At 41.3% G+C, this 14140-nt stretch overlaps 1 protein-coding gene across 5 annotated transcripts in view; it reads left to right on the top strand.

The window, feature by feature from the left end:
• The window catches only part of PPFIA2 (PTPRF interacting protein alpha 2), a 422696-nt gene extending 408556 nt beyond the window's left edge, over nucleotides 1–14140 (top strand). For all 5 annotated transcript variants that reach the window (XM_029079000.2, XM_029079003.2, XM_007666225.3 and 2 more), the window contains 3 exons: nucleotides 2402–2561; nucleotides 7719–7810; nucleotides 12794–14140. In XM_029079000.2, the coding sequence (XP_028934833.1) occupies nucleotides 2402–2561; nucleotides 7719–7777 (219 nt within the window). In that variant the 3' untranslated portion in view covers nucleotides 7778–7810; nucleotides 12794–14140. The remainder of the gene's footprint in view (nucleotides 1–2401; nucleotides 2562–7718; nucleotides 7811–12793) is intronic.

Raw genomic sequence — 14140 nt, 5'->3', positions numbered from 1 at the left:
ATTCTTAGATTAGTTATTTCCGATTCAATGTCATTCATCAGGAATTTCCACCCTGAGATGTTTCAGATCTACAGCTTTGTTCCCCCTTGTCTTTCTGATTTTTTTGGTCTGAGTAATGGGGGAGAAAAAGAGGAGAGAGAGAGGGTGGGAGGAGAGGAAGGTGGAGGGGGAGAGGGGGAGAGAGATCCAAAAAGAAGAAGTCCCTTCAGGCAGCAGGACTAGGCAAAAATCCTATCTCAATAAATTCAGAATCAGAAGGGATAATATTTCAATTTAACAGCACCAAGATGTGTTGAAAATCGGGGGACATTTTGTTGAAATCAGCTAACAACTCAATGCCCCCAAGTCCAAATTTAGGATGTGATCATCTATTACCTTAGTGCAGTCCAAGTATTGATGAAAAATCCTGTGGAAGGAAAGATGCAACCCTAAAATCCGAGGAGAAGAAAGAACAGGGGGCTTGACAGTGCAAACAGAAGTCAAAATGACATTTATTATGTGCTCACTGTGTACAGAATAATGTACTAAGTGCTGAGAAAGAAACATGGATGAGGGGATTAAGCCACGGGAATGGCTCTTGGAAGGGGCTTTGAGAGAGCAGAGGGATGTTTTTTAGTAAAGTTGGAGAGAGAGGGAAGGTATTGCAAGCGGGAGGAAAAGAGTGAGCAATAGATTGGATGTGAATAGAACAGAATAAAGAGGGAATAGAATAAAGAGGGAAAAGGGACTGACAATAGACCCCTAAGGAGAGAGAAAACAATATGAATAAAGAAACCACATAAAGGCAAAGATAGGGATAAATTAAAAAAGAATCAAGAAAGATAGCTTTGGACAGAGGGGCAGGGTGACAATAAGGGGAGCAGGGGGATTCAAAGGAAGACTAGTGACCTTGGGTAAGTCACTTCTCGGGACCTCAGCTTCTTCATCTGTAAAAGAGAGATTCAATGTCTGTTCTCCCCTATAAACTGTAAGCCCTGGTGGACTAAGGAGTGTGTCCAATCTGGTTACCTTGTACCTGCCCCAGCACTTAGTATGATGCCGGTAACATACTAAGTGCTTTATATAAAGCACTAGTGTTATCATCTGGTTCTAATGACTTGTTCATCCATTTGGAAGAAAATGTTCTGTGTTGACAACAGTTTGATCTAATCCCTAAAGCTGTTGTGTCAGAAACAATTGGAATTTCAGAAGCTAACATTTAAAGTGTACATCAATCTCTTAGCTTCTCAATTAACCCTTTTCATTCCTATATACCTTTTACACTGACTTCTTCCCCAGGCAGTTAACTACTTTTTATAGATTTATAGAACCTTTTGTATTAGCTGTTGCATCTCAAAGAGTTCCTTAAATTCCTTCTTAGCCTGCCTCATTTGTTTGTGCACTTTACTGTTCTTTACATGGGCTTTGTTTCCTTGACATATGAGGTGAGGAGCAAAACAAACAAAACAAACATCTATTCACTCAGAGTAGATGCCTGACATAAAAAGAAAGCAAATATGTGATAAATGCCTCATCCCATTTGGTGATTTACTAACACCAGACGAATCTAAGCAGATAGAAGTGGAAAAATCAAAGCTCTTATCCAGACAACTGAAGCTAATTAGAGTATTTTCAGAGTAGAGTGAGTGTTGGAGAGACCCTGAATAATATGAATACTTGCCCCGGTTAGATTTGGTCTGAGGGGAAAATGTTGAGAGCTAATGGCAGATCATCTTTGCTGCTTCCTTTTAACTTGCAATTTGCAAAAAAAAATCACTGAAGTATTATTATAATGTGAATATTACTGCGATGTCTGTGTGGTTCGAACATGCCCGACAGTTTAGTTAATGACATTTCTGCAAATATGTGCAGAGAAAGGATTGAGTTGACACAGATAGTAACACTAGTGTTGTATGTTGACACAAACCATTCCACACCAGATGGTCTTACACATTAATTTTTCCCCACTTATCATTTTTAAAAATGTGTTATCTTTGGGAGATGCCTATTCAGGTCTGAAAACCATAATTACCTTGTCTTCATAAAATACTTAAATTTCTATAAAATCTGAAGACATTAAAGAATGAAATCTATAAGACCCTATTCCATATTTAGACATTCAAATTATCCTTTCTTTAAGATAGACATCCCAGTCAAAACACTTTCTGTTGCCTTGAAGAGGCAAAATGTCTTTATTATCAGAATGTAGCCATGCATTGAGTTGAGCAAGAGTGTGGAGGACTAAGCACAGGTAAAAGAAATTTCACTGTCTCACTCTGCAGAGTGCTCTGGAAAAATTTAAAATTTGTATTTGTGGGCTGTAAGGGGAGAACTCTGGAGAACTTCTTTTCATACTGATCCACATAACCGGGATATCACACCTTGTGTTCTGATTCAAAAATTCAATACCGTGTTTTCACAGAGCGATGACAAGAACTTCAGGCGAGGCTCCTCGTGGAGAAGACAGTTTCCTCCCCGTGAGGTACACGGAATCAGTATGATGCCTGGATCTGCGGAAACACTGCCAGCGGGATTCAGATTAACTACAACATCTGGGCAGTCACGGAAAATGGCAACAGATGGTACAAAAAAAAATGCTTTTGCTCTTAATCTTTTTCTGCGAGATGTTAGTCAAAATGCTCGTTATTACTTTGTCTTTGGTATGAAAGTTTCTTTGCAATGGCAGCATAGCCCAGAATACTTGGCACGAGTGTTAAATCCTGAATATTTGCGATTTAATTTCCAAGCCATTAGCAGCCCCTGACATGCATCCCCAGGCTGAAGGACCAATAATCCCCACTGACATATCAGCCTCCCGCAAGGGTGTGGCTAGCTTTAACCACTCTTCTCCTAGCATTGGTATTCTGTCCACTCTAAGTAATGCTCCCTTTTGCTTCTTCTGGAGCCTTCTCTGCCTGGCTTCAGGTGCCCACGGAGAAACAGGAGGGATGGATGACAGAGTAGTGGAGAGATGTCCCACAAATCACAAGCCTGTGGAGAAATGGCAATACCAAAAGCCATAGCCTTATCCTTCTTGGTGATGGCACATACCTTTCTTCTCTCCCCAGTGACCTGCCTCTGTGAGTAGAGAGACAAAAATATGTACGGGCACAGGCATTGGCTTATATAGAGTAAACATCATAGCTTGAGAACCATCATTAGGTTAGGTTTATCCTTGCTCAGTAGAAATAAGAAAGGGTCACCCTTCCCTCTGTGAACAGCAGAGAATCGTAGAGTCCTCAAGCTCTCATCTAAGCGGGTGAATAATTAAGAATTACAGGACAGGTGATTGCCTATTCTTTTCTTAAAGATGTTCAGGGATGGAAACTCTGCCACTTTCTTTGGTTAGGCGTTTCACACACAATCAGTCCCAAGTTACTACAAGTTAGTCAGACCCCTGTTTTTTTTTGTTTTTTTTTTTTTTTACTGAATTTTCATCAGCTCTAAGTCTCTTTCTTCTTTTTGGAACCTCGGTGGACTTGGAGAGTACTACAGCATACATAGTTGTTCTTTGTAATGCAAGAAGATATTACTGATGGTGAAGTTCACCTGTGTGTGGATGTTGTTTAGTCAATGGGAGGCCTGCAGTTGTAGCCCCAGTGGACATAAAAAGGCTGTCCCTTGCTGTGATGTCAACTGATTGACCACCTATTAGGATGGTCACCACAAAGCCTTCATATGCTTGGAGGAGGCCTTAAATCACCATTTACCGTTTTTCCCCAAGTTAAACCATCTCCCACATAAGACCCTTCTCTGTATCTTTTCATCCTTCCTACTGGATGTCTCCTGGACCGAGTGAAGGTAGAGAAATTCTTACATAACCTATTCCCGTGGTGTTTTTTTGAGGTAACCTCATGATAGTGTTGGCTCACATTCAAACTCTAGTCACCTATGACCTCTAGGTCTTAGTCTGCTGGCCTTGTTCCTAGCCAATCTTTCCCCACTTTGTATTTGTGTTGCTTGGTTGTTGTTTTTTTCTGATTTTGAATCATTTTCCTACCACCATTTAATCCAACTTGTCAGAGTCTGAATTCTGTTCCTGTCTTTTTAAGTGTTATAAATGCTGTATCATCTCAGATTGGATGGGCAAGCTCTGGTGTACTACAAAATGACAGTTTGTCTGGGGACTGGTTCTTATGAGACACCAGTCGCTCTTCCCCTATGTGGACACAAAGACATAGGTAACTTAGTTTTCAGAAGGTTAGTCTTCAACCAGATTCGTAACATAGAATGACCTAGACCACACTTCAACTTGTCAAAGAAGCTCTCACTTGAAACAGCATTAGAAGCCTTTGTGGAGTCTAGACTGCTCACATGTATTATTTCCCTCATGCAGTCTGTCACAGAGAAGAAAAAAAAGTTGCTTCCTGGCATTTTTTATTCTCAGGGAGATTGATTTGTTTGTTCTGGTAACTTCCTTGTTATCAGTGTTAAAAAGACTGCTCTCTAACTAGTTTCCACACTGTAAAGATGGGTAGAAAACTGGACGTTTTTCATGAGTTACCAAAAATAATAGCAAATAGCTATGCAAAAACACCTGTCAAAGCCTGATTCTTGCCCTCTGCTCTTTCAGCCCAGTAATCAATGGTATTTATTGAGTGCTTACTATGTGCAGAGTACTGGTCTAAGCACTTGAGAGAATATGATATAAGACCCACCTAGATCAGGTGACCCATTAACACATAAAGGGGCTACCCTTTCAGGCTTCTGCTACCTGGTATCAGGTTTCCCTTCTTGTCTACTAAACACTGTTTTTCCTGGTCCTTCTCTTTTGCCTAAATTAACTGGAAAACGCTTTTGTGTCCTTTTATCTTTTATTCTAGTTGCATGCCCTTGGTCCTTAAGTGATAGTGCTATTTCTCTGCAGAGTAAAATCTGGGTGATTCGATACTTCACCAATCAAGAAAACGCTTCTAACTAGCATCTACCAATACAAGAGCAGTCCTGGCCCATAGATTCTTTATGAGGACACTTCTATGCAGTAGGAAGACTTTACAGTGATCTGAATAATTAACCTTTTTTTTTTTTAAATGGTATTTGTTAAGTGCTTACTATTTGTCAAGCACTCGGTTAGATACAAGATAATCAGGTTGGACACAGTCCAGGTCCCACATGGGTCTCACAGCTTTAATCCCCATTTGGCAGATGAGGTAAATGAAGCACAGAGAAGGTAAGTGCCTTGCTCAAGTTTAAATCCTCTTCTCAGAGTAGGAAGCGGGGGAGCCTTGTGCAAGCCAGCAGTGAGACAATCCTGATCACCAAAAGATTCTGTGGCCAACCATAGGTGATTGCATCTCAACCAGAAAGGGGAATCGAAGCACTTCATTTGTCGAGTATTCAGTCAATCGTATTTCCTGAGTGCTTACTGTGTGCAGAGCACTGTACTAAGCACCTGGAAAGTACAATTCAGCACTAGCCTATAGTCCAGTTCAATAGTTCAGTAGCCAGGGTCCTCTCATCTCCCACTGATAACTGAATGAACCACTCAGGCCCTCACACTAAATCAGAGAGACAATAGGTATTTCAAGTCACAGCCACCCTAAGGATATCACTGCCATCGCTATCATGACTTCTGCAAAGTTAAAGACAGCACACAGATGCAGGCACATGCATATATTCACATATTGTTGGGACCTAATTTCCTTTTAGAAGGGTTTCCCACTATTCTTTCAGATCCTTGTCCCACGGGTGATCTCATTATCCTGTATCTGCCCCAAGTGCTTAATACTGTGCTTGGCATATAGTAGATGCTTAACAAATACCACTATCATCATTATTATTACTAACCTTCAGGCATTCTTGGAATGCTTGTTTCTCTCCTTGAGCTTTAATCAATAAATTAGTACTTGCTGAGCTGCATCTTCATTGATAGAGTTCATTCTGACAGTCCGTTAGCCAGTTTTCTTGAACTCCTTTGCCTAGTATGTTTTCTTCCCTCCAGTTTGTCTTCTTTCCTGATTTGCTTCCACAGAGATACTGAGTTGGATCATCTTTTTACCACCCCTCTTCAGGATTCCCCAATTAATTTTTCCCTGTTATTCAAGAGTGACCCCAGTGCCATTTAAACACTGGTGAACTGATGAATTACTTTTCTCGCAGATCAATTAACTGTATATATTGCGTGCTTCAGAGAGTCCAATACAACAGAGTTGGTAGACATGTTCCCGCCCACAAGGAGCTTACCGCCTAGGAGTAGTTTACAATTTTTTTTTTCCAGATGTCAAAATAAAATGGTGATGAATCTAAAAAGGTAAGATGACATAAAATGAGGAATAGGTACATGGAGGCACGTGGAGACTCACCGAGAATAAAATTGTCTCTGAAAGAAACACACAAAAAGGAGCATGGACGACAGACAAAGCCTAACTTGTTCACAAAGACAGAAGAACTCAACCAAGTGTCTTCCCCACTAGGTAGAAGCAGCAGTTGGGTAGACAATTCCGGATCGGGTAAGCTGCCCTTTCCCCAGGCCCAGGAGTCTCCCAGCTTTCTTGTTCTGCACCTACAGAGGCACCTTGGCTGGGTGGATCTGGTTTCTAATTTTGACTCTGCCACTCGCTGTCTGACCTTGGGCAAATCTCTGAACTTCTCTGTGCCTCCGTCTCCTCACCTATGAAAATACCTGCTCTCCCTCCTGCTTAGACCGTGAGCCTCTTGAGGAACAGTGACTGTGTCTGACCTGATTATCTTGTATCTACCCCAGTGCTTAGTACAGTGCTGGCAAATAGTAAGAGCTCAACAAATACCAGTATTATTATTAGTATTAATACAGAGTTTTCTCTGTGCCAGCAAATCTGAAGGAGTGGAGAGTGGATGTGCCAGCCCTGGTTAGCGGTGGCAGAGAAATGGGCAGACAATCTCCTGATTCATCTGCCTTTTTGTTTTAGTTCTTATTTAGATCAGCGATGGAAGAGCGGGCCAACTTTGTCCCCTCCAATGTGATACAGTGTGTCTGGAATCATTAGTTTGAGCAGTTCTTAGCTCTTCTGGATGAATATGGCAGCTTTCAGTCAATCGCATTTATTGAGCACCTACTGTGTGCAGAGTACTGTACTAAGAGCTGGGGAGACTACGATATAACAATAAGTGGACACTTTCCCTGTCAACAACAAGCTTATAGTCTATAGGAAGCTAAATTTCCCAGCCAATGCTCCAGCCATTAAGAGTCTTTCTACAATACCTTCATTATTTCAGACACATCGTACGTGATCCTGATATAGTTCTTTTTCATTTCATATCAATAATTCTGACACGACTTTTTGCCACCTTAAAATCTCCATTCTTATTTTGCTGCCATGCTTCAAAACCTTTGACAACTAATCGATTCTATTTATGATTTCAACTCAATAAGAAAAGTAAGACGAGAAAGTCTGCTTGTAAAAAAAAAAAAAAAAATAGACCATTTAGAAATATAGTAGCCGTTGCCTAAATTTCTGAAAGTAGACCATGTGCTCCAAAGAAATTCTGGTGTCTTAGAGACTGTGGGTGATAACCTTTTCTAAAATGAACATATGTGCTAAAAAAAAGTCATCTATCACTTCAAAACCTAGCTGCCTGAAAACAGATTAGGTTTAAAAACAGGCTAGTCCTGAGCAGGGAAGATGACTTTTTTCTGAATGAAGAAAAAGTGCTTTTCTTTGTTCAGAATCACTTTTGAGAAGAAAAAAAAAGTTCCATTGCATCTGAAATGTGCTTTTAAATATTCATCTCACTGCTAAAGCATTTTTCTCCATTTATAGTTGCTTCATCGAGATTGCAGAGGTTAGACAGCTCTACCGTTCGTACATACTCATGTTGACAAGCCTATCAAAGAAGACAGCACTGAACTGCTGTGAGTAGTGACTGTTTTTTTTAAAATGTGAACCTCGAAAAGGCACACCATTCACTAATAGTACAGAGTTGAAATAGCCATTAGTATAATTAGAAAGACATTTCATGTTATTCTACATCTATTCTGCTGTTTTTGAAGTCCCAGTTTCCTCCTCTGTAAAATAGGAGTTAAAATCCTCCACTCTCCAACTTGGACCAAGTGGGACAGGGACTATGTAGACGAACTTGTATCTACGTCAGCACTTACAACAGTGCTTGACACAAAGTAAGCACTTACCAAATACCACAAATAAAAACGACAGAGTTGGATACGTTTTTGGGTGGACACTTCATCCTTGTCCCAGTTGTCTAAGAGAGTGTAGAACAATTAATCAATAGTATTTATTGAGTCCCTGCTGTGGGAAGAGAACTGTATTAAGCTCTTGGAAGAGTCGGATAAACAAGCCTGATGCCTGTTTTCAAGAAGCTGACAATCTCTAGTGGTATTGGTAGTGGTATATAGGTATATGGTATCTGTAATACCAATCTTTAGTGGTATTACAGGTGAATCTATGTCCTGATGGATCCAACAGTTCCTTCAAGGCTGTCTTGGGGCCCCACTTTTACCTCTCTTCCTTCCCCTCTCTTCCTTCCTCCAAATTTCCCCCTTTTCTGAGAGACCCCGCCCCAAATAGAAAACCCACACCAACCTCTGTGCTTCCATCTTTCCTGCAGCACTACGACAGCACTCTACCAACCATTTCAGATCTTTGACACTCTCCTCAGCTGACGTGTGCCTCCTCCAGGGACCTGACTGATAATTTCATCGATAAAGTAGGGCCACTTCCTGAAGGCCCACCTGCATCCCATCAACATCCTCCTACTATCATGCCCACATTCTCCTCCTTCCCAGTAATGTCTTTCAAGAGTCCTGGCCTGCTCTTAAACTCTATCCCTTTGATCTGCACTCTAGCCACCACCTCCTCTCACCTCTTACATCTGCTTCCTTAAAATAATACTGGCATTTATCCATGCACCCAAGTTGGAGTTGAAGCTACTTCAGGTGTCTCCATGACTAATTAGGGTATTTATTGAGCATTTATTATGCTCCAAACTCTGTGCTCTGCCCTGGAGTCGGATTCTTTGTCCTGCACCGGATTCACAGTCAAAGTGGGAAGGAGAATGGGGATCTGAGGAAACTGAGGCACAGAGCAGTTAAGTGATTCGCCTACGGTCAATGCTGGCTAGGTAGATTAGAACACAGGCCTCCTGACTCCCACTTCCACATTCTTCCCACTGGGCCACACTGCTCCTACTGTCCTCCCTTATCTTGTTGCTAACTTCATTTCTTCTTAGGCCATTTGCATACTGAAAAAAATCATCCATTGCCTCTACTGCACCTGCCTGCTCAAAATCCATGAATGGGCTGAATGTATATCCTGCCTCCACTTCCTCATCCCCAGCATTCTCCTTCACCTCTGCAATTTGGTTTCAGCCTACAGCAACCATATTCACTACACCTTCTTCTGGCTAAAGCTTGTAGGCTTTCTTCCTTAACTGCCGAAGCTGTCTCGGACACAGCTGAGGATTGCCTTTCCCTGGAAATCATCTGTGGCCTTGGGTTGACAGAAGATTATTTTCAAACTCCAGGGGTCGGCTCCGGAGCCGTCACCAGTTCTTCTAGGAGCCAAATGTTACTCTGGAACCAGGGAGTAGGAACAAGCATTTAAAGCAACTGACTATCAAGGGAGGTGTGGGGGGGGAGAGGGTCGCAGGGGGAGATGAGACAGGACAGGAGCAACCACCCCATAATCGGTGAGGCCTCGTCTCTTGGGGCTCCCAGTGGCCCCTCATGGAAGTCTTCCCCGCAACTGCTTGACCTATCTTTGTCCTGCTTTTAGGCCAGGGGATCCTAGCCCCTGTTCACCAGGGATGGAGTCACCTCAGGATTGGCAGCTCTCCTGAACCCGGTGGAAAGGTAGGGCTTAGCACCTTCCCAGTGACCCCAGCCTGACCCGTGACTGGCCTCAGAATTGGGAAAGATGATATCTTGCTCGGACCCAGGAAGAGTCAGGATCCCCAATCCCCAGAGCACCAGTACAGAGGTGGGGATAGAGGCTCCTGGCTTCCACTGGAGGGTCCAGATGGCAAGGAAGGGGTCGCAACACTGCCTGTACCCAACCGACGGGAGGCACAGACTATCCCGTGCTGATGCCAGCCCACTGGGCAACCTTGCCTTTCCTCCTCTGGCAGCAACAGCTGTAGCAGTTAAGCAGCCACGTGTCATCCGGGGGACTCCGTAAAGCCAAGTAGCCCTGAGCTGTCCCCCTCTAGCCGTTGAGGGCCAGGAGGCTTGCGGGGGTTAAGTCAGCAGGCATGATGTAGGCGATGAAGCATTTTAAAATGTCACTGCCAGGCAAGGTGTTTAGAACTGTTAGATTCACAATGAAGCAAGCTGTGCTAATGTGTGCTTATACTGCATGACTGGTTCCTTGGGCTCAAAGGCTTCATTTGGTTTGCACCGAAAAGGTTGTCAACCGGTGCTCTCTTTCCTTTACTGGAGCTTTGTCCTCCCCTCACCCTTGTAATCTGGCTATCTTTTCTCCTCCCTGTTCTCCCAGGCTGCCTGTACATCTACTCACAGGGTTTCAGCTCTCAGCTTCATTAGCGAGACTGTCAAATCTGTCTCTGCAGCCCTGTCCTTTCACCAGCTTTGGAGTGTTGCATTTCATCCTCTTTCTACAACTTTTCCACTCGGATGATTTGCCAGCACTTTAAGCTCAATAGGTTACAGTGGAATTCATCTTTTTAACAACAATCAAAGGTCAACAATCTCACCATCTCTCCCGAACCAGACTCTCTCAGCCTTGGTGCCTTTTAAATTCTTCTCTGTCTTCTAACTTACACAAGAAGCTGATCTCTCCATCAGTTGCTTCCTTCTTACCTACCCCAGCCTGCACTTTTTTCTCCTCCCAAGCTAATCTCGTCACTGGATGCTTTTTGCTACTCTCCTGTCCCTGAACTGGGACTCTGCCTTCCCTTCAAATCTGCCAACTCTTGTCCTTCCCTGATCATGTCACTTCATTCCAGCTACGTCACTTAACTCATCTGTGCCTCAGTTTCCTCATCTTTAAAACAGGTATTCAAAACCTGCTCTGTATCCCACTTAGCCTGGGAGTTCCTGTGAGGGCTAAAAACTTTCTGATTTGACTATCACGTATCTACCACAGTGCTTGGCACATAGGCTTTAACAAAAAACCCCACACTTATTACCTGTTTACTACTTGCTCAGTTGCTTATGTTTTGCTCCAATATGTCCTTCCTAATGTGAGAAAGACAGACTAGAGAAACCCATATGATTACCATGGATTGGTTAGGGGGACTGCTATGAGGTTACACTAAATATTGACTTGTCTGGATTTAAAAAAAAACAGGTTGAAAGGGCACATCATTGAAGTTCAGGAATAAAAAGTGTTGAGGGGTGAGCATGGAATTGTTATTTACCATATTCCTAAAAGGTAGGTTCAAAACAAAGGAAACAGTTCTTCATGGAGCGGGGGTAAGTATCTGAAATTCATTACAGCAACAGTTCAATAAACTAGTTTTGGAAAAAGTCACAGACAAATCTAAGCCCATAATAAATGACAGGAGGGAAATTTAGATGGTCCATCCTAAAACATTAGGATTATGGCAGATGGACCACTCCTCTGCCCAAGTAGTGGCATTTCTCCAGATGTTAAGAATTACATCCCAATACCAGGTGGACATTTTTAATGGTTATACTATATGTCCAATTCATTTTCAGCTTCTGAAGATCTCTTCTTCCCTGGTCTTTTGTCAACTTTTCTCGTACTTATCTAGTCTCCGTTCATTCTTATTGTGTTTTGTATGTTTTTCATGTTTACTATCTGACACTGCACTTGTCCCTGTAAAATTCCTTTTTTTTCAGGTATATTTAATAGCATCTTCAAATTTCACAAGTGGGTTTTCGAGTGCCTTACTCAGGGCAATAATAACATGTTGATATGTTCCTGTGGAATAGCAATCACGATGTCCTCCCAGCTTGATGCCAAGCCGTTAATGACTGTCCACTGTTACTCTTATTTCATCTCTATCTCCCTGCCCATGCAGCAGTATAGTCAAGACCTTACTTTCCTAACTGGACAATGATGACGACATCAAGAGCTCTCCTATAATCTAGATAATAATAATGGTATTTGTTAAGCACTTACTGTGTACTAAGCATTATACTAAGGACTGGATTATTTGCATTTAATGCTACATTCTTGTTTATGTGGTCTGACACTATTATAGGGGTGGTTACACTTATAGTGCACATTTTGCTCTCAGAAATTATGATTGGTTCTTCAACTCTCCTACCAGTTGATTGCAAATCAGTTGTTTGAGCATTTTCCCCAGATTAAGAACCGACTTTGGCTATTCTTTTTCTAGTCTTTGGTGATATTGCAATTATACCCACCAAATTCTCCAGGATGTCTGTTATTAGGCCTCAATGACTGAAATTTTTTTTTTTAAAACGATGCATTTAACAGAGTTCTTCATCATGATAATAATAGTGATAGTACAATTCTTGGCACTTAGTAAGCACTTAACAAATACCGCTAAGCACTGGGGTAGATAGGATGTAATCGAATCCGTCCCTGTCCCACACTGGGTTCACAGTTGAGAGAGATCAGGTATTTAATCCCCATTTCACAGATGAGGAAACAGAGGCTGCAACACATAGAAGTAAATTATTTACTGGGCTGATATAAAGATGAAAAACACGCCCTGCTATCTGTGATTTAGAGCTGGTGGTTAAGTTCCAAACTCCTACTCCATTTCCTCTTTCACTATTCAAGAGTTGTGGTGGAAAACTTAACGATATTTATGTTTCAGGTAAGAGTTTCTTTAAAGCTACTTGCCTCGTTACTTCATGCAGTTTGCTGAGCTGGAACAGGTCGATTGACAAAGACTGATAATTCTCTGTTAAATGTTTCTTTAGATGTCATCTTTTCAGTCTACTCCACCTGAAGTGCACTATCACCTTAGAAGAGAAGCAGTAAAACCATTTGGACAATGGGAAATAAATACTAGTAAAGGTTTATTAAGGTAAAAATGTTATGATCTTTTCATGCTAAATTATTGTTTCATTTACTACAATTCTGAAAATACATCATTTTTAAAAGCATCACCTAAATTCAAAAGATATGTACACTAGATGCTTTTGTGAAATGGAGCCATTCATTTTACACATTGTTCCATCTGTTTTATTGTGTAATATACTAGACACATTTATGTATTACCGTGTGTTTCTTTTAAAAGTGTAAGTCTTATGTAAATGTATATAAATATGATTTTTTAAAAATAAAATTTATGGTTCATGGAGTCTGGGTGCAAACACTTGACAATTCCAAGTCAGTACTCCTGTTTGTATCTTTCCATTCCACCATTTTTACAGTTTTTGAATTGTAACAGTCTAATGAATATGTTTAGCAACGTTAGAAGCTTCAACATGTTCCTCCTCAAAGTCTGTCAAAGCTGAACACCTGCCTCTGGTTAGATATAATAGAGAACGATTTGACCTGGATCCCAAATGGAATTCAACTCAAATCAGAAATGTCAGAACCCTACCGAAAAGCACTGATGGCTCATTCTCTTTTTCAACGTGAAACAAACTGTTTACAGGAATCAAAAACAAGTACTAAAAAGGTTTATAAAGACAAACTTACACTCTATTGTTACCTGTGGACCAAGAAAGAGACCTTCTTCGCTAAGAATTGCATTTTCATTCTGAGATCTTCAATCGCCAGCCAACATTGGATAGTGACTCTCCACCGCTACAAAGAGTCTGATGTTCAAATTCCTAATGTACAAAAAAAAAAAAAAAAGAAACCCTCCTCTTTCTTTCTTGTAATGGGGCATTAGTCAGACCCATGGCCAATGTTATATGCTTTTAGCCAAGATGGCCTTGTTGAGACTTCACTGAAGTCCAGTTTATCAGAGGAAGTAACTGAAAGACAGAATGATAAACATATATAGTATAAAAGTACAGAAGAACAACTGTTCTGTGGCTTTATTTGGTGGTGTTACTGTTGTTTATTCTTTGTTTATATGGGAAATTTTAAAGTAAAGCCTATTCAATACTGTCACTTATCTATTTGCTCAGTTTTTGCTGCTTGATCTTACTAAGCTCAAGATCTGTCTTTTAGTTATTTCTTTCTGCCATTTGAGTTGCAATGTTTGCACGTTCATAAACATTTGTTTCGTTGTCTTTTTGTTCAACAGATTTCAGTCAAAAAGGTAATGGTGAGAATTTTTCCCCCACTGTCAATAAAAAAAAGCAAACCTA

Source organism: Ornithorhynchus anatinus, chromosome 14 (genome assembly GCF_004115215.2).
Source record: "Ornithorhynchus anatinus isolate Pmale09 chromosome 14, mOrnAna1.pri.v4, whole genome shotgun sequence".
Classification (NCBI taxonomy): Eukaryota; Metazoa; Chordata; class Mammalia; order Monotremata; family Ornithorhynchidae; genus Ornithorhynchus; species Ornithorhynchus anatinus.
This window is presented reverse-complemented; position numbering and strand designations above follow the sequence as displayed.